At 43.3% G+C, this 19,518-nt stretch overlaps 1 protein-coding gene across 1 annotated transcript; it reads left to right on the top strand.

Moving 5' to 3' along the window:
* The first annotated feature begins 917 nt into the window (after positions 1-917).
* Positions 918-15,849, top strand: DDX47 (DEAD-box helicase 47). The gene is made up of 12 exons (XM_039239974.1): positions 918-1,021; positions 1,898-1,991; positions 7,521-7,709; positions 7,958-8,029; positions 8,258-8,376; positions 8,958-9,029; positions 9,126-9,242; positions 9,765-9,911; positions 10,460-10,597; positions 12,547-12,617; positions 13,388-13,517; positions 15,314-15,849. The coding sequence occupies exons 1-12, from the start codon at positions 935-937 to the stop codon at positions 15,443-15,445; spliced, it is 1,368 nt and encodes a 455-aa protein (XP_039095905.1). The 5' UTR covers positions 918-934; the 3' UTR covers positions 15,446-15,849.
* Positions 15,850-19,518: the final 3,669 nt, after the last annotated feature.

The raw sequence follows: 19,518 nt of genomic DNA on the forward strand, positions 1-19,518 counted from the left end.
TAGGCACATTTGCTCACACTGTGGACACGTTTTAATTATCCACTCCCCCAAGGATGCATACCAGCTGCCCCTAACTCCCCACCTCCAGCATATTATGAACACTGGCACCATGTGAGAACCCGCATGCCGGAGGAGTGTGCTTGCTGGGAACAGGACATGCAACACAAAAATAACTGGATTTGCCTCAGTAATGGCAGACTGTTTCCCAGAACAGCCTCCTTGGCTACCCTTCCTCCGGACCTATATACTTGCTATTCCCTTAGTCTGAAATTGTCCCCTGGACTCTTCAAGGGACTTTCTTTTTCTCATCAGTGAGATCTCAGCTCAACTATCACTGCCTCCCAGAGGCCTTGCCCAAGCTCAGTTATCCCCGCAAACTGCCCTTCCCAGGTTACTCTCCATTATTTTTATTTGCTTGTTACATCCTAGCATTTTTCACAATTTGAAATGATCTGTGATCATTTATTTATTAGCTGTATTCTCCACAGCAACGGGTGCTGTCCTGGTCACTAGGCATCTGGCACAGCCCTAGCATATGGTGGGCTCTTACTGAGTAAACGAATGAAACAATTAAAATAAATAGTATTGTGGTATCAACCTTTTCAATGCTCTGTGGTTGGAAAAGCAAGGAACATAACAGGTGGGAGAGGTGGGGATAACTTCTTATAAGGCTCCTAAAGGACAGATAGGAGGCCCAGGTCGTCAGTCCCTTCTGCACTCCTCTCAGTTCCACAAGCCCTCGCGTTTATACCCACCCCCCGCCCGCCCGCCCCTTTTAAAAACTAAGCTCCTTCCCGGAAGCCTCTGCCCTCCGGCCAGCAAATCCCAACAAAGCCGCAGGGGGGCGCCCAGAACACGCTGGCCGGGGAGAACTAAAACTACATTTCCCGGCACGCCGCGCGCCGCCAACCCGCTTCCGGAGTGCGCGGAAGGCATGGCGGCGCCCGAGGAGCACGAATCTCCCGCTGAGGCCCCTCAGCCGGCGGTGCTGGAGGAGGAAACGAAAACGTTTAAAGATCTGGTGAGTGTGGATGACGCTGGCTTTTCTCTGTACTGCTGGCCCTGGACGCGGGCCGAGTCCATTTGCCTTAGTTCCGGCTAATAGTGTGGAGACGCCGCTGGGGCCTAGCTTGGGTTTCCTTAAGAATTTCCGAAGCTTGGGTTCCAGACGCTCCCCCTAAGCCTCTGGGTTGGATGGTGGGAGGGCTGCCCGTCCCTGAGGGTCCCCATTTGCACTTTTCTCCATTTTGGGGTGGCGACGTTTGTATTGGCAAATACACCCACCCCTTCACTCGGTGTAAGACGTAACGGGTTTGGATTCTGACCCAGTCCCTTACTAGGGGCACGTTGTTACCTCGCGGCGCCTCACTTTCCACATCTGTAAATTGGGGGTAATCATACGTACTTCATAGAATTGTGAGGCTTAACTGAAATAGTACATGTGAAGAACTTGGGTTTGTCTCTTTGAGTAGAAAGTGTTAAGTCTTGAGGTACTACCCATCTCAATAGTGCTCATAGTTAAGTAGGACCCAGTAAGCTCCAAGTATAAGAGATGCACGTGTCACCACCGGCAGGGTGGGCCCGACGGTCATTTGATTAGCAGGGAGGCAGGGGCGCCTGGGTGGCTGAGTCGGTTAAGCATCCGACGTTGGCTCAGGTCATGATGTCGTGGTTTGGGGGTTCGAGCCCGGCAGCAGGCTCTGTGCTGCTATGATAGTTTGGAGCCTGGAGCCTGCGTCAGAGTCTGTGTCTCCACCTCTGTCTGCCCCTCCCCTCCTCATGCTCTCTCTTTCTCTCAAAAATAAAATAAACATTAAAAAAAAGTTAAAAGAATAACTAACTGGGAGGCAAGTGTGTGTGTTCTTCCCTGCTAAAGTGTATTTTTCTGAATTTCAAGGGTGTGACAGATGTGTTGTGTGAAGCCTGTGACCAGTTGGGATGGACAAAGCCCACAAAGATCCAGATTGAAGCTATTCCTTTGGCCTTACAAGGTACGTTGAAATTAAATATGTGGCTTACTACAGGTTCAGTTTTAAAAACTCACCAGTTTTGAGAGCTGATGTTGTATGCTTCAAGTAATATAAAAATGTGGTCATTAAAGATACAGAATTTGTGGGGGCACCTGGGTGGCTCAGTTAGTTAAGTGTCTGACTTTGGGTCAGGTCCTGACCTCACGGGCTGTGGGTTCCAGACCGGCTTCGGGCGCTGTGCTGACAGCTCAGAGCCTGGAGCCTGCCTCACATTCTGTGTCTCCCTCTCTCTCTGACCCTCCCCTGCTCACACTCTGTGTCTCTTTGCCTCTCAAAAATAAATAAATGTTAAAAAAAAATTTTTTTAAAGATCCAAAATTTGTGGCTTGTTGGCTTTTGAAAAAGTCATTCTGTTCTACTGAGCTTACTTTCTATAAGGAGATTTGTTGTTTGCAACAGATGCTGACTTTAAGGACACAACGGAGTAAAGTGTACTAACAAGAAACTTGTTAGAAATTAGGAGTTCGATACGTGCAAATTTACGGTGCCCGGAACACACGCTTGTATCTAGAGGAGTTGAGAGCTCTCACTTTGTGAGACGTGTTTATCAGATATTCAGAAGAATGGCTCACATGTTGGTTGATGACTAGCGAGACCAAAACTAACAGGGTGGACTTTCATAGGAGTTGAGGTAAAGCCCTGCGCTTAGATTCCCAAAGCCCAGCTTCACAGCATTAGGGTTGGTGGTCAGAGCGACCCAGCAGTGTTGACTGAAATTCATTAAGATCCTTAGAGAAAATGAATGTAATCTTAGCTACATTAGTACAAGAGATTTTCCAGGTCAAGCAGAAACACTCGTATAAATGTATCTGTACGTAGAATGTACCCGTCACCCTGAATTCCTCTCCCACACGGTCCAGGTTAAGGGCTCCTGAACTAGCTCTAGAGAGAGAGAAATGTCTTTACTGGTTAGAACACACCTAGAATATTATGTTTAGTTCTGGGGCCCAGTTTTGAGGGACCAGCTGAGTGGCAGTGAGAGGGGTATGGTATCAAGAATAGTCCTAATTTGTTAAAGGAACTGAGAGCATTCAGTCTGGAGAAGAGGAGATCTGGGTGGGATATGATCACTGGCTTCCGTGATTTGAAGAGCTGTTGTGTGGACAAGGATTTAGACTTTCTGAAATTCCCTTTGCTCCATGTGTACTGATATAAGTGTAAGGACCCGGAAGTTAAGATCCTGCCCACCCTAAGAACTTAGAGCCTAGTAAGGAGATACTTATAAATCTATTACAAAGTGAACTGGGACATAAGAAAGTTACATTCCATGCGCACTGAGGGAGGAGAACGGATTACTACTCATTGGAATGGATTAGAGAAAACTTTATTTTTGATTGGAAAGACATCGAGCTGAACCAAGTTGAAGACTGAATAAGATTTAGACACTTATGCATGATGGGAGGGGAGGACTTTCTAGGCATAGGGAACAACATGAAAAAAAGCGAAGGAGGCTGGGACACATGGGCATGTGTGGAGGCCTGCAAATACTTAACTCTCTGTTAAGAGAAAAGGACGGAAAGGATTAGTAAAGTCTTTGGGGCCAGATTATGCAGGACTTAAATCCTGGCTAAAGGATTTGGCCTTTGTTCCGGGGGCAGTGGAGTGCCTTTGGAGATTATTTTTCTAGCAGGAGGATGAAATGCTTACAGTTGTGTTCTTGGAATATTAATCCCATAGCTTTGTCAGGTCGTTTAGAGATGAGAGACCAGAGGCTGGGAGACCAATTAGGAGGGCATTGCAGTAATTTTGGCAATAAATAAAGGGTAGGTTAGTGGTAGTGAGAATGGAAAAGAGAAAAATGATAGAAAAAGAATCATCATGATTTTATAAGTAGTTTGTTAGTGCAGGGTGAGTGGTAGGGAAATCTAGGATCGTTGCCTGTGTGTTTACGACATATTACTGGTGTAAAAAGGGAACATGGGGGGAAAAATAACTTCAGGAAAGAGGAGTTCAGTTGGAAATAATTGATTTTAGGCATCAAAGAAGTAGCCTTGATTAATGCAGAGGTGGGATCTGGGGATTAGAGTTTGATGAAGAGCCCAGAACTGGGTGCAGATGCCACATCCAAAGGGAAGTCGTTGCTGAAACCGTGCAAATGGCTGAGGTTGCCACGTGGGGTCAAGGATGACAGAGGGGAGAAATGGCGGCTCTGTAGCGGGTTGAAATCACGAGAGTCCAGTGTCCTACAAATGAGGTAAGGGCGAGTGTGGGAGGGAGGGGGCAGTAGACCCTTCCAACTTGTTTAGAGACGCTAAGCGGTCAGGGACAAGGAGTGTGTGAAGGCCGTCAGTGGGGAAGAAGTTTCAGCAGTCAGCGGTACTGCAGTTGCTTTAAAAAGCAAAAAGAAGGGTTGGTGCGTTCTGGCGTTTTCCTGCTTGCCCTATAGCATGTGCTGGAAGAATGAACCAAAATTAGGCAGGGGTAATAATTCTTCAAGTGTTTATAACGTTTTCAGTAAGAGTTTGTATTTAATGCAGAGAAAGTAGGAGTCAATGAAAGATTACTAGGAACTGAGTCATGTGACTGACATAATCACCATGGGAAGTCTTTTTTTCTTATTCTTGAGCTTATCTCGTTCTAAGCAGCAGTTTGCAAATGCTTTGTTCAGAAAACCTGTGGATGCTGGCTCTAAGCAAGAGGTTGAAATAATCTAACTAGGGTTTTCTTTCGTCTTCTCTTAAATTAACCTTAAAATTTTAGTTTGAGTACTAATGATGGTGTCAGTTTCTACAAAATTACGGAGTCCTGGGTCCATCCATTGTTCCAAACCCTAAACAATTCTGAAAGGCAGGGATGATTAGTTTATTGGTGAAACTGAAGGCCAGTGGATTAAGTACCTTGGGTAGGTGCACATAACTTGTTATTGGTGGAGCTAGAATTTGAATAATAGGATGTTCTAGTGAAAAGCCTGTGTTCTTGGCTCTGTGTCACAGAGTGTTAGAATGGGGAGATCAAAATCTTTTGATGATTTTTGAGGATGCTTTTCTTCCCATCTGTTTTATATATTCAGTTAATTTTTAATTCAGAGATCACTCGAAGCCCTCTAGGAATTTCAGACAGTTTCTTGAATGGCTGCCGTATACCGAGCAGTCGTGTTAGGTGCTAGCCATGTGGCAGGTGAATGGATGTATCCTGATCCTCCTATCAGGTGTGCATGCCACACAGATACTCCCATGGGAAAGGCTTACAGGTTGTGAGCAGAAGAAAGGAGACGAGAGAGAAAAATTAATTTCACAAAGTGAATATTGCTTTGAGGGCGGTGGGCATTGCTCACAGACACAGGGATTGAGAGACTTAAGCTCCTTTATTTCCCTAAGTCTTTCTTGTATACCCCTTCTGCGGTTTTAAGATTTCCCTCGAAAGAAAAGGGGAACATATCCCAGTGTGGTGGTGGTGGCTTCCTGTTCCAGAAGTCGTGTTGCATCCAGGCAGGGAGGGAGGGCAGAATCCCCACAAAGCTGGGGAATAAAACGCTTTGGAAGCCCTTAGCTCATGAATAGGTAGAGGCTGTTGAATGCACTGCTACTGCCCCTCCAACCAAGGGGAACATTAAAGTTAGTAAATGAGGGAGAAATTTTATCTCTATATTGTCATTTGTTGCGACCTTGACAAAATTAGTCCATTGTCTGGTCTGACTTACAATCCGCATCTACACCTGTACTTTTATAGGTAACATCGAGGTTACTGCTTAGAAGGGCAAGTTAGAATTCACTAGACTCTGCTGTTTGCTCTGGCACGGCAGGACCTGGTTTAAGTGATCGGTGTCTAATAGATGGATGTTGAGAACTCTGTTCTACTTGATATCAACTCCTCTCCTTTCTTGAGCTCTCTTCCTCCTCAGTTTCAAGCCAGTACTGTCTTCTGTCTTTCCAGCTATTCTTTCTGAGATTCTTCTGGTTCCTTTCCTTTTTCCTTGTAAGGTTAATTCTGTCTTTATCCTTTTTTTCCCCCACATTACTCTAAAAACACTACTAAGATTTCTCCTCCAGTCCTGAAGCCTTAACACTGTCTGCATCAGTGAGTCTCAGTGCTCATCAGAATTACCTGCGTTACTTGTAAAACAGTGGAGATTTCTAGAAACACTGTATCAGAATTTCCACATGTGTGACCTAGGCATGTATAGGTATAAAGATCCCACAGGTTATTCTGATGTGTCTGCCCTTGGGGGAGCACAACTGTTAGGGTGCCCATGGCTCCCGCGTCGGTGTTTCCAGCCTGTACTTCTCTGCTGAGCTCCAAACAAGTGTGTCCAACTAGTTTTAGCTATTTCTCTCTGAGCCTGTTGCAGAAACCTCAAGTTCCCGATGTCATTGTTTTCCTCACCAGAACTAGTTTTCTATAAGCCCTTATCTCAGTTCATGGCTTTTGAGTTTTCCAAGCTAGAAACCCTTGTGTCAACCACGTTTTCTTCTATTACTGCGTACATCTCGCTTGTTTCTATCCTCACTGCCTCGCCCCAGTTCAGACCACCATCCTAACTCCCCTGGTATCCTAACTGAACTCCCATTTTTCCTCTGTGTTCCCCATTCTGTTTGTTTAGGTCACTTTAGGTCATAAGGAAGAGAGTCACGTTGAGGTAACCTCAGGGAAAAGGGGTCTATTGTAGGGGAAATCTTGGCAGTTCTGTGGAGTCAGGGAATAACGTGAGCATCAGCCCTGCAGGTCGTTATCGCTGGGAAGCGTTCTCAGTGGGCTCTGTCGTAGCGCACAGCTGCCCTAGGGTCTGCAGCCCGCCGGCCTAGAGATGGTGGGCTTGGTTTGGGAGTTCATTTCCAAACCTTAGAGTTACGGCTTGGTTGGTGGTAACAAACCATGGGGACCTCTTCTTAAGGGGTTACTTAGGGCCGCCTTCTCCTAGAAGCAGCAGTGTAAATGCCCATCCTGTTGAGTTCCTTGGCTCATTATGCCATCAGGCCTAGGGATTATCTTCCTAAGGAGTGATATTGATCATCATGTTTCCTGCTTAACATCCTTCAATTCTCTCTCCTACGGGAAGACATCAGAACATCTCAGCATGGCTTATGAGTTTCCTTTCTAGCCTCATTCTTCTCTCTCACCCTCCTTAACACCTCTCACTCTCACTGCACATGGCTGCGTTCCTTAAAGCCTCCATCCTCTATTCTCATATAGGAATGTGCTTCCTTTCTTTCTCTGCGTACTTCAGATTTAATTTACCCATCAGGTCTGTTAGCCTTTCCTGACTCCTCTGGGCAGTTAGTTACTCCTTCCTTTGTGTTCTCACTGTACGTTGTAGGGGCCTGTTTTAAAGGCCCCTTTACCACATTATATCATACTTGTGTATGTCACCCCTGGATTTTAAGCTTCCCTAGGACAGAGACTATGTCTTCTGTCTGTTCAACCTTCCTCTCCCTCCAGTTCATCAAATATTTATTCATTGTCTACTTTGTGCCCACCTTGTGTCATTATAGAAAATGGGAAGTAACGCAGAGAGCATTTCTTTGCTGTTAGATGTTTTCTTTTTCTTCCTAGGTCGTGATATCATCGGGCTGGCAGAAACTGGCTCTGGAAAAACAGGGGCCTTCGCTTTGCCCATTCTGAATGCACTGCTGGAGACGCCCCAGCGATTGTTTGCCTTAGTTCTCACGCCCACTCGGGAGCTAGCCTTTCAGATCTCAGAGCAGTTTGAAGCCCTGGGGTCTTCTATTGGTGTGCAAAGCGGTAAGTGTCTGAGAGGAAAGGAATTGCAGAGTTTCTTCACAAGTGGAGAGTGAGCGGAAACAGAGAATAGAAGGAAATATTATTAACACGAGTTTATTGACCTTAAGAGCTCATTTGGTATTTTAGCTTCAGGGAAAGTTATATGGGAAGAAAAATTTAAGTAGAAATCTAGCACTGGCTTAAAAGGTATTCAGTGAACTATGGAAAAAATTGAGGATCTCTCTTCTGTATTCTTTTTATTTCTGTAGCTGTGATTGTAGGTGGAATTGATTCAATGTCCCAATCTCTGGCCCTGGCGAAAAAACCACATGTAATAATAGGTGAGTGATTGACAGTGGTAAAAGGCACTGACAATGATGAATTGGAGAAAATCTATCCATGTTGCATAAACTTCTTTGTGTAGAAAGATTTTGAAGGAAGGAGTTTTGTGGCCCTGTTTTATTTTTTAATTTCCGAAAGTTTGGGGGCTTGGTGTGTGGGGTGGTTGGTAACTGTCTTTTTGCCCTAGTTCTCAAACCTTGCCCTTTTTCTTCAACCTTTCTTGATAGCAACTCCTGGTCGACTGATAGACCACTTGGAAAATACAAAAGGTTTCAACTTAAGAGCGCTCAAGTACTTGGTTATGGATGAGGCAGACCGAATATTGAATATGGATTTTGAGACAGAGGTGAGCACTCAATTTCTTAACTCATTGTAGGGCATCTCAAGTGCCCTGTTTCAAAATATGGTTCATTGCACACCTGCTTTGTGGAATACGAGTTATCGTTATAAGTTAATTTAAATGTTTCTGCAGCCTTTTTCAATCTTGGTGCCCCTCCCCTTGTCAGTGCCGCAGTATCCTCTTTAGAATATAGTCTGACTGTGGCTTTAGAGGTGAGAAATTTCCACCAGGTTTCTTTTCTATTTCATTTGATTTATACCTCTTTCGTATACCTTGAAATATCTTTATTTTCTGTCATCATAGCCGACCCACTCATAGATTAGTTAGTTGATGAGTGCTTATTCTTGACTTTCAGATTAGCTCTACTGTAATTTAAACTGTTCTTTTCTCTGAATGGCATTTTTAACAGCATATAGTAAGGTATCAAATAATGAATATTCAGTAAATTTTAGTTGAGTTGAATTGAATTTTTGAGTCCCCAAATTCCCACAGTGACATACTTAGTTTTCACTCTGTCCTTCACAAAGATCATTTGTAAGTGTCCAGTCTGAATGTTACATTCATACCCTTTCTTCTTTATGCCTTAGGTAGACAAGATCCTCAAAGTGATTCCCCGAGATCGGAAAACGTTTCTCTTCTCAGCTACCATGACCAAGAAGGTGAAATTTTCTAGGACCTCTGATTTCATCTTTATTAAGTGAAAAATAAAAACAGCATTTAGGAATCAGTGTACTATTTCAGGTTTTTTTCTGCAGGTGCAAAAACTTCAGCGAGCAGCACTGAAGAATCCTGTGAAATGTGCTGTTTCCTCCAAATACCAGACAGTTGAGAAATTACAGCAATATTACATTTTTATTCCTTCTAAATTCAAGGTAAAGTGTTTATTTTGATCATTCTTGCCTCTCCCTCCTCACTAAAGCATCTGAAAGTGTGTCCACTTTTGATTAGCTAAGAGCTGTGCTACTGTTTGTTTTAGAACACACACTGTGCTTATATTTATCACAGATAAAGGCAAACATTCCGAGAATTCACAGCATGCTAAACCACAGTAATGAAGTTGTGATGTAAATCCTTCCCAGCCCCATTCTTGAAGTAGTTTTTCTTTTGTCTGTTGATTATGTGGCTTTTTTATAGGCAGGGGACCCTCATTTTGTGCTTTGATGTAAGGACTTTCCCTGGTTGCTGAGTATAGATCTCCTTGTGCTTGGCTTCAGGCATGTGAAATTTATGGTTCACAGAGATGATCATGCTGCTTCAGGAGTGCAAAACTGTCATCTGGGGTCTGGGAATTGAGAAGCAGCTATAGGCTCAGCCTTTAACGTAATTTATATTCCCAGGACTCCAGTCTTTTCTTCCAGGTCAGTTACTTATATTGTTTTGGGTTTGTAACTTAGGATACGTACCTGGTTTACATTCTAAATGAACTGGCTGGAAACTCCTTTATGATCTTCTGCAGCACCTGTAACAATACTCAGAGAACAGCTTTGCTGCTCCGCAATCTTGGCTTCACTGCTATCCCCCTCCATGGACAGATGAGTCAGGTAAAGATTCTTCGGCATCATTAGTGGTGAACCGGGGGCACAAGCAGGGTAAAGCTTATAGCAGTAGTTATCGATAATAACTACATGTGGTGTTCATGCATATTCCCAGAATTGTTTTGATTTTATGGGCTTTAAAGTGTTGCTCTGGATGCTTGCTTCCTCCTTTTAGGATAGCAAGAGGCTCACATTAGAAGATTCCATAGTTATTTGTCTGGTATGGAAGCTTTTGAGTTGATTTTTTCAGCCCTCATGCTAACGTTGATTCTTTGGCCTCTAAAGATTTTTAACAAATTATTTTTCAACTACCTGTCATGTTAAATAATCCCCATTTCATGTTAGTATTTTCTAGCCTCAGTCTTAAATATTTTTTTGTTGTTTCCATGTTTCCTTTTGACCTGTGAATCCCAGTCTGGCCTGAGGGGAAACATCCTTTTAAAAATTTCTGTCTTGGTTCTTATACTTAGTGTTTCTAATTTATGTGTCTTAGAATCTGAGATTCCTTAGTTTTCCAAGATTAACGTTCTTTTCATTTCTTTTCATCATCTCAGAGCAAACGCCTCGGATCCCTTAATAAGTTTAAGGCAAAGGCTCGTTCTATTCTTCTAGCAACTGATGTTGCAAGCCGAGGTTTGGACATACCTCATGTGGATGTAGTTGTTAACTTTGACATTCCTACCCATTCCAAGGTGAGTCCCATTGCTGACTTGACTTTCTTTTTTTTTTTTTTTAAACTTTTTTTTATGTTTATTTCTGAGAGAGACAGTGTGAACAGGGGAGGAGCAGAGGGAGAGGGAGACACAGAATCTGAAGCAGGTTCTAGGCTCTGAGCTGTCAGCACAGAGCCTCACAGGGGGCTGGAACCCACAAACTGTGAGATCATGACCTGAGCCGAAGTTGGATGCTCAACTGACTGAGCCACCCAGGTGCCCTTGATGACCTGACTTTCTAGTTCTGAAGTGTGTTTCTTTCATTTTTTTAAATTGAGGTATAATTGACATAAAAGATGAGTTTCAGTTGTATAACATGATATATTTGTATATATCACAAAATGATTATCACAAGTCTAGTTAGTATCTGTCACCATACATCATTATGAATTTTTTTCTTACACTGAGAACTTTCAAGGTCTACTCTTTAAGCAGCTTTCAAATCTGTAATGCGGCATTATTAACTGTATTTGCTGTGCTGTACATTACACCCCTGTGGCTTACTTGTTTTATAACTTGGAGTTTGTACTTTTTGACTCCCTTCACTTAGTTGATTCCCCGCTCCCATTATTCCCACCTTTGGCAACCACCAGGTATGTTCTCTATATTATGAGCTCAGTTTGTTTTTTTGCTTTTTTTAGATTCCACATACAAATTAGATCATACACTATCTTTCTCAGACTTATTTACTTAGCATTGTGTCCTTAAGGTCCGTCTCTCTTGTTGCAGATGGCAAGAATCAGTTCTTTTTTTATGGCTGAATAATATTCCAATGTATTTTTTAAAATATTCTTTTTTTTTTTTTTTTTTTTTTATTTTTTTTTTTTTTTTTTTTTTTTTAATGTTTACCTATTTATTTTGAGAGAGAGAGAGAGAAAATCCCAAGCAGGCTCTGTGCTGTCAGCACAGAGTCCTACGTGGGATTCAGTCCCATGAACCGTGAGATCATGACCTGAGCTGAAATCAAGAGTCAAATGCTTAACTGACTGATCCACCCAGATGCCCCTCCAAGATGTATTTCTTAATGGAATGTTTTCTGTCTCTCCGTAGTTAAAACTTGTTCCCCACCCCCCCATCCTCTATCAGTTGAGTATCAAAAACTGAGAAAGGTCTTGGTTTATTTATTCTCATTATCTTGCATGTGCCTGAGGATGTGATACTAATAAATGTGAATGAGGGTAGCCGAAGAGAGGTATGAGAACACAGGGGAGGTGCAGCACGTGCTGATCTTTGTCAGTCTCATGTCTTCAGAATCGTCAGCTTGTGGTTCCTAGTGTTTCTCAGGGTTCCTCAGCCTTGGCACTGTTAATGTTTTGGGCCAGCAGATTCTTGGCTGTGGGGCTCTCCTTCGCATTTTTGGACGCTTAGCATTCCTGGCCTCTGCCCACAGGTGACATTGTGACAAATGCACATGTGGCCTGACATGTCCTGAGCTCCCCTGGGGAGGACAGAACCGCCCCCAGAACAACTAGTATCTCTTGGCTTTGTCTTTAACTGCTGTAGGCAAGGTGCTGTGTCATTGACGTTCCCAGTAGCTCTGAGTTTGGGCATGCATTTCTGTCCCTGCTTTATAGATGGAAACCAAGATCCAGAGAGGCTGTGGGCTTGTAGATAGTTGTGTAGCTGGTAGGTGGTAAGACCAGAGCCATGATGCAGGTCTGCCTCTGGATCCGGTGCTGTTTCCTCTAGACCATGTTGCCTGCAGCCACATAGGTATGCTTTAGATTTGTCTCTCTGTAAAGAAAAGAGAGTCGATTCTGTGTGCTGCAGGGAAAATTTAAAAAAAGATGAAGTAGATTTATTTCAACAAATTGCCCAGTCCATTTTTCCATGTTTCAGCATGAGTTTATTTCCTTTCAGAAGTTTGAGTGCATAGTTTTTTATTTATACTTTATGTAACTCAGATTTATTTATGCTTTTTGTTTCAGGATTACATCCATCGAGTAGGTCGAACCGCTCGAGCTGGGCGTTCTGGCAAGGCTATCACCTTTGTCACCCAGTAAGGAAATTGACTTCAGGGGCAGAACAATGCAGAGAAAAGAGCAGAGCTTTGGTGCAGACTGACTTGGTGCCTTGACTTTACCATTTACTGTAGTAGTTACTTAACCTCCCTTGTGCTGTTTTCAGCATTTGTAAAGTGGAAATAATGGTACCTACCTAACAGGGCTTTAATGAAGATTGGATATATATACATATATGTATCAGGTCTAGTGTAGCATTTGGCGTATAGAAACACACAAAGAAACCCCTGCCCTTTCTTTCAGCTACTGAAGCTGGAGAGCAGTGACTCTTCCCTCAACTCAAAGTATTCAAATAATTATTTTGATTTTGTTTAAAAAGTTTTTTTAATGTTTATTTTTGAGAGAGCGCTAGTCAGGGAGGGGCAGAGAGAGAGGGAAGCCCAGAATCTGAAGCGGGCTCCGGGCTCTGAACTCCAGGCACAGAGCCCAACATGGGGCTCCAACTCACAAACCATGAGATCATGACCTGAGCCGAAGTCGGACACTTACCGAACTGAACCACCCAGGCGCCCTGATTTTGTTTTTAAAGAGACAAATTTTGGCTTTTCTGGGAGTAAAGAATATGTTGCGTGATTTTCTAGTGGGCTGTGTACAAAAGGTTGCTCTAATCGGTATTCTGAAGAGGAATAGTGATTCAGTATTATTTATAACTGGCTCAGTTGCTTCATATCACGTAATGTGTAGCTTTGGAGTGGACAGACATCAGCATTGTCAGCCAGCCAAAGCCACACCAGTCTTCCCTCCTCAGGTACGATGTGGAACTCTTCCAGCGCATAGAACACTTAATTGGGAAGAAACTGCCTGTCTTTCCAACACAGGATGATGAGGTGATGATGCTGACAGAGCGGGTCACTGAAGCCCAGAGATTTGCCCGAATGGTATGCAACTTACTCTTTCACCATCTTTTGTGCAAATAATATTAACTACGTGCTAGATGCTATTGGGTTAGTCCTCATACAAACTGCAGGAAGTATTATTTTATTCCAAATTTAAGATGAGCATACTAAAGGGTAGAGATAGTAGGTAATTGGAATCAAGGTCTGGACTCAGTCTGACCACAATGACCACATGCTCAGCCACTGTTCTGTTTCACATGTGACAAGAAAACCTCTGGACCTGAGATCAGAAGACCGAGCTGTGAACTGGACGTTGTGGTTTGTACAATGCTTCTCACCTTGCAGAATTAGTTCCTTGCCTGGAAATTGGGAATGATAATTACCTTGATACTTTATAGGGTTTTTTTGGGCGCCAGATAAGCTAACGTGGACTGAATAGTTACTAACAGTAAGTAGCAGTGATGATAATGGTGAGGATGGAAGGATTGTAAAGGAGAATCCTAGGAAGTGCGGTCTGCTCCCTAGAATTCTAGTCTGAGAGTGAGGAAACTGCCCCCGGCTGCTTTCTGAGTAGCTGGGCTGTGGACTTGTTTGTTTTTTTTTTTTTGTTCACATGGATTTATTTGGTATTTTGGTTTATAAAAGCATTAAATATACATTGGAAAAATTTTTCAGAAAATACAGAAAGATAAAAATAGTAAATGAGACATACAAGTTATCCCCTACAGAGAACATTTGGCTCTTGATAACATTTGGCTATTTTTTTTTTTTTTGGCCATAATTAGGTTTTATCTAATTGTATATGATTAACGTTTTTTCTGTTTTAACGAATATAGAGCAATGTGATCACTTCTCAGTGGCTATAAAAAATTCCATTATAAATATATAACATGACTTACATTGGAGTGTGTTTATGCTTTTTCACATGTTTTGTGTTTTAACTAGTACTGTGTTGGACATCCTAGTATATACACCTTTGTGTACTTGTTTCCCTAGAATAAATTCCTAGAAGTAGAATTGTTGGGCCGAGGAGTAAATGAAGTTAAAATTTGAATTAATACAGAATGCCAGATTCCTCCCTCTCCCACCCAGAAAAGCTGTCATTGACAGTTTATGTGGTTGTACCCATACCTTGACCAATACTAGGTATTACCATGCTCTTAAGTCTTTGCTAGCCTTCCATGTGAAAATAACAGCTTGTTTTAATTTTCATGTGAACATTTTTTTAAAAAAATTTTAAATGTTTTATTTATTTTTGAGAGAGAGACAGCATGAGCAGGGGAGGGTCAGAGAGAGGGAGACACAGAATCTGAAGACAGGCTCCAGGCTCTGAGCTGTCAGCATAGAGCCCAACATGGGGCTCGAACCCATGAACCGTGAGATCATGACCTGAGCCGAAGTCGGACGCTTCACCGACCTAGCCACTCAGGTGCCCCTCATGTGAACATTTTTGTAGATTGGAATTTTGGTTTTCTCCCTTTGCTAGTGTGAGGTTTTAGGGAGTTAATTAGTGTTTTGGGTTTTTTTTTAACGTTTGTTTATTTTTGAGAGAGAGAGAAAGACAGAGCATGAGTGGGGGAAGGGCAGAGAGTGGAGGAGGAGCAGAGCAGGAGACACAGAATCTGAAGCAGGCTCCAGGCTCTGAGCTGGCAGCACAGAGCCCAGTGCGGGGCTCAAACCCACAGACTATGAGATCATGACCTGAGCTGAAGTCAGCCGCTTAGCTGACTGAGCCACCCAGGCGCCACAGTGTTTGATTTTAAGGAGAGGAGGGCAGGACGTGTTACCCTCAGTGACAGTAGTTCATTTTCAGTCCCTTCCTTTCTCTTTTCTTGCAGGAGTTGAGGGAACATGGAGAAAAGAAGAAGCGCGTGCGGGAGGACGCTGGGGACGACGACGACAGGGAGGGTGCTATGGGTGTCAGGAACAAGGTGGCTGGAGGAAAAATGAAGAAACGGAAAGGCCGTTAATTTCTTTTATAAAGACTTGATTGCAGCCTTCTGTTTGTACAAGGAGAGTGGGAGGGAATGGACCCCCCGCCCCCAGCAGAGTTCCTCAGACAGAAATCGTCACAGTGATGGCCAGAACCTGCTCATCTCCTCGAGCGCTCGCTCTCTTCTGTAGGGTGCCATTACCGCACAGCGGTTTTTACGGTGCCCCCGTCAGCTTTCGTTTCTTGGTCACGACATGAGTAAGATGTGCTCTTTTGTCCCTTCACACAGACCTTTTGCTTTTTCAGCTGCAAGTCAAGGACTAGGTTGATGGAGCACTGGACCTGTAATTTAAACTGGTGATACTTAAGCAGTCTCAGCTTCTGCTTCATTCGACAGAATGCAAACTAATAAATTTAAATATTATTTTTAAAAGATTCAAACTCCTTGAAAACCTTTATGGGTTGAGGGACTTTACAGATTTAAGTGAGATCTTGTAATAGGTAAGAAACAGACAATGGCACTTATGTGGCAGAATCATTGCTTGTCCTTAATTAAGGTAAACATTATTTGTGGTTTTTAAAAATCTACAAAGGAATGAGGTGATGGATGGCTTTGAACGGGAAGTCCTGCTTAAAAAGGTGGTTGTGTTTTTCTTGGGGATGGATCAAAGGCCTTACGACTGCAGAGTGTCTTAGATCCCTAGATGCATTCACTTCCCTGACTGCTCGGTTTAAGCGGTCTTCATTAAGACTGGTTTCTTTTGTCTCCATCTATAGGGCTACATAACTCAGGATATGTAAAGCTGGGTCATCAGCTCCTGGAGAGAAAATAGACCATGGCTCTGTAGGGACTGGGTCAGATAGGGGAAGGTTAATGGAAATCAGAAACAACTGTGAGCCTCATGGTCATGAACAGACTTGTGCCCTGAAGGCTTTTTCCTCATAGAAGATACATAATCATTTTTGTCAAATGTAACTATTTTATTAGAGCAGAAAGTGTGTGAAGTGGCAGAACCAGGCTGCAGAGATCCCAGTGGTTTAAGATGGAGTTTTGAAGAGGAACCTCCCATGTACATCTTAATGGAAAGTGCGTGTTTCAATGATTGTGTTTCTTAGAGTCAAAGTATCTGGCAAGAAGTGAAAAGTAGACGTCAGTAAAATTCTCCGGTGGTAGTCAGGTGTGGATTGTTACTTGCAGGAAGATTTCTGTAAATACAGGGTGTAGGGTACATTCCGCCAGAAATGCATCTTCAGAGGAATGCCTGTGGATAAGGGATTTACAATTAATTGAAATCTAAACACATGGCTTATTTTGTTTAGCTTGCTCCAAAGTTTGTTGCTCCTCATTATGGTGCGTTTGAGCGACGTTCAAGTTAGGAAAGTCAGAAGTCAGTAAGAAAGAAGGAAAGGAGAAAAAGGGTAGAAGAAAAGGAGAGACGAGTAATTGAGTGGGGGCCATAACTGTGACTTTGTTTTGAGTTGTGGGTACCAGTGGAGGCTAGTTCTCCCTGAGTATTTTATTTTCCTGATGGGACTTTGTAGGGTGGCTTGGATAATAACAACTCTCTCTCTGAGCTTTTGGATAAGAGTGAATGGAGGTTTGCTGTTTCGTTCACTGGAGGACTTCAGGAGCAAGCTGATACTGAATTGGGGTGCGGCTGGTGGGTAAGGAGAAGAGACTGGAATTATCCTGGAGAAGTCTGAACTTTCTAAATAGGTGGGGGTCTCTCACATAGGGTCTGTAGGCCTCTGAAGTATATGCCTATTTCTGGGGAGACTAACTGGGTTAAAAACAACTGCTCTAAAGCTTAGCTGTTGTCTCCAAAGTATGCATGTAATTGTGCTTCGCCAAGACAGGACGATAGGGCAGTAAGCACAGAAATGTGGAGGATGCGTCCTTAGGCATATTGGCAGGTCCAGACGGTAAGCCAGAGTCCTGCACAGAACAAATAGATCTTGCTGTGAAGGACAGGAGGCACAGAAATAAATGAATGTGATCTGTTAGTAAATGAGGACCGGCCTGTGGGTTTGTACCATTATTGAGATCTGTTCTTCATGCTCTCTTATCCTCTCCGGTAACACTGGAGAGTCTTGCTGCTGAAACCCTAATCAAGATGTGGGTTCGTTTTCTAGGCCTGCTGTCACAAAGTCCTACAAACTGGGTGGCTTAAAACAACAGAAATTGATTGGCTCACAGTTCTGGAAACTGGAAGTCTGAGATGAAGGTGTTAGCAAGGCCGGGCATCATCTGAAACCTCTAGGGAAGACTCCTTGTCTCTTCCTAGCTTCTGGTGGTTGCTGGCAATCCTTGGTGTTGCTTGGCTTGTGACAACATAAATCCAGTGTCTGCTTCTCTCTTGCCGTAACCTTCTTCCTCCTGTGTCTGTGTCTTCACACGGCCTTCCTCTGAGGAGACTGGTCATTGGATTTAGGGTGCACCCTAATCCAGTGTGACCTCATCGTAACCAGTTACATCTGCAAAGACCCTATTTCCAAATAAAGTCACACTCTGGAGTTCTAGGTAGACACGAATTTTAGGGGGAGATTATTAATCCAGTACAGACCATCTTTCTGGACTGCTGTGTTCATTGGTGTTTAAGACTGCATTGTGGAATAGAAGTGGCAGATAGAGTTGACTACAGAGAAAGTGGAGAAAAGACAGAAGGTAGATCTTCAGAAATGGTAAGATGTGTAGAAGTATAGAAGTTTAAAGTGACATTCTCTTAAATGAAGTGTAAATTATCTTTGTAGTCAGGGTACCAGAGGCTCTAGTTTCAGGAGTTGGTAGGGTGTTTCTGGCCTTTCTTCTGTTGCATTCTTGTATAATCCCTTAGTTCTGCTTTCCTGATTTGAGAAACAGAGCTGCAAAGTGACCCACCAGCCTCTCTCCCTCCCCTAATTGCAAACAATTCCTACACCTAATTTTTATGCCTCTCTTAAAAAATTATTTTTTGACAGGGTGGCACCAGGGTGGCTGATCAGTTAAGAGTTTGACTTTAGCTCAGCTCATGATCTCACGGCTTGTGAGTTCAAGCCCCGCATTGGGCTCTGTTCTGACAGCTCAGAGCCTGGAGCCTGCTTGGGATTGTGTGTCTCCCTCTCTCTCTGCCCCTCCCCCATGTGTGCTCTGTCTCTTTGTCTTTCTCTCTCAAAAATAAATACACTTAAAAAAAAATTTTTTTTTTTAAATTTTATTTTGAGAGAGAGACAGAGAGCAAGCAGAGGAGGGGCAGAGAGAGAGGGAGACACAGAATCTGAAGCAGGTTCTAGGCTCTGAGCTGTCAGTACAGAGCCCGATGTAGGGCTGGAACCCATGGACTGTGAGATCATGACCTGAGCTGAAGTCGGACACTTAACCGACTGAGCCACCTCAGCGCCCATAAAAAAATTTTTAACGTTTATTTATTTATTTAGAAAGTACATGTGCATGCATGCATGGGGGAGGGGCAGAGAGGGAAAGAGAGAGAATCCTGAGCTATCAGCACAGAGCCCAGTCTGGGGCTCCAACTCACGAACCATGAGATTCTGACCTGAGTTAAGATCAAGAGTTGGAGGCTTAACCGACTGAACCACCCAGGTGTGCCTAATTCTTATGTCTTAATAAAGGAAGTAGCTTGCTGTAGTCATGTAATGCTGGCCCAGAGAAAATTTCCCCCTTATTTCTCACATGAATCATGAATCCGCTTTATATAGCATTCATTGTATCATGGCTTCATGATACTAGCTAACTTGGTTTTACTTTCTCTGTCCAGAACTACAGTGAGAGGAAGAAAATATCTCTCCCTTATGAAGGGTGCACGGGTCCCAGGGATAGGGTTTTAGTTGGGTAGGCTATTTCAGGCTTAAAGCAGGCCTAGAATTCCAGGCACTCTGGAGCTTAAGGTTCTCTGAAGGGATTCCAGTAGTTACCAAAAGGGGTCTAGACTCAACTAGCTTATGATGATTCTTTTTTAATCCCCGAAAGATGTGATAAATATCCTAGAACTTGGCTGACTCTATAAAGATAACTGGCTTACAGCCAAAGTGTTTTCCAGGTAGCTTCCTACCTGTAGATAATAACCAAAAATCTCAATCAGAGACTTATCTGCCCCACCTCCCTCAAAGCCCTGG

This window comes from Hyaena hyaena, unplaced genomic scaffold (assembly GCF_003009895.1).
Source record: "Hyaena hyaena isolate Hyena2069 unplaced genomic scaffold, ASM300989v1 scaffold_164, whole genome shotgun sequence".
Lineage (NCBI taxonomy): Eukaryota > Metazoa > Chordata > Mammalia > Carnivora > Hyaenidae > Hyaena > Hyaena hyaena.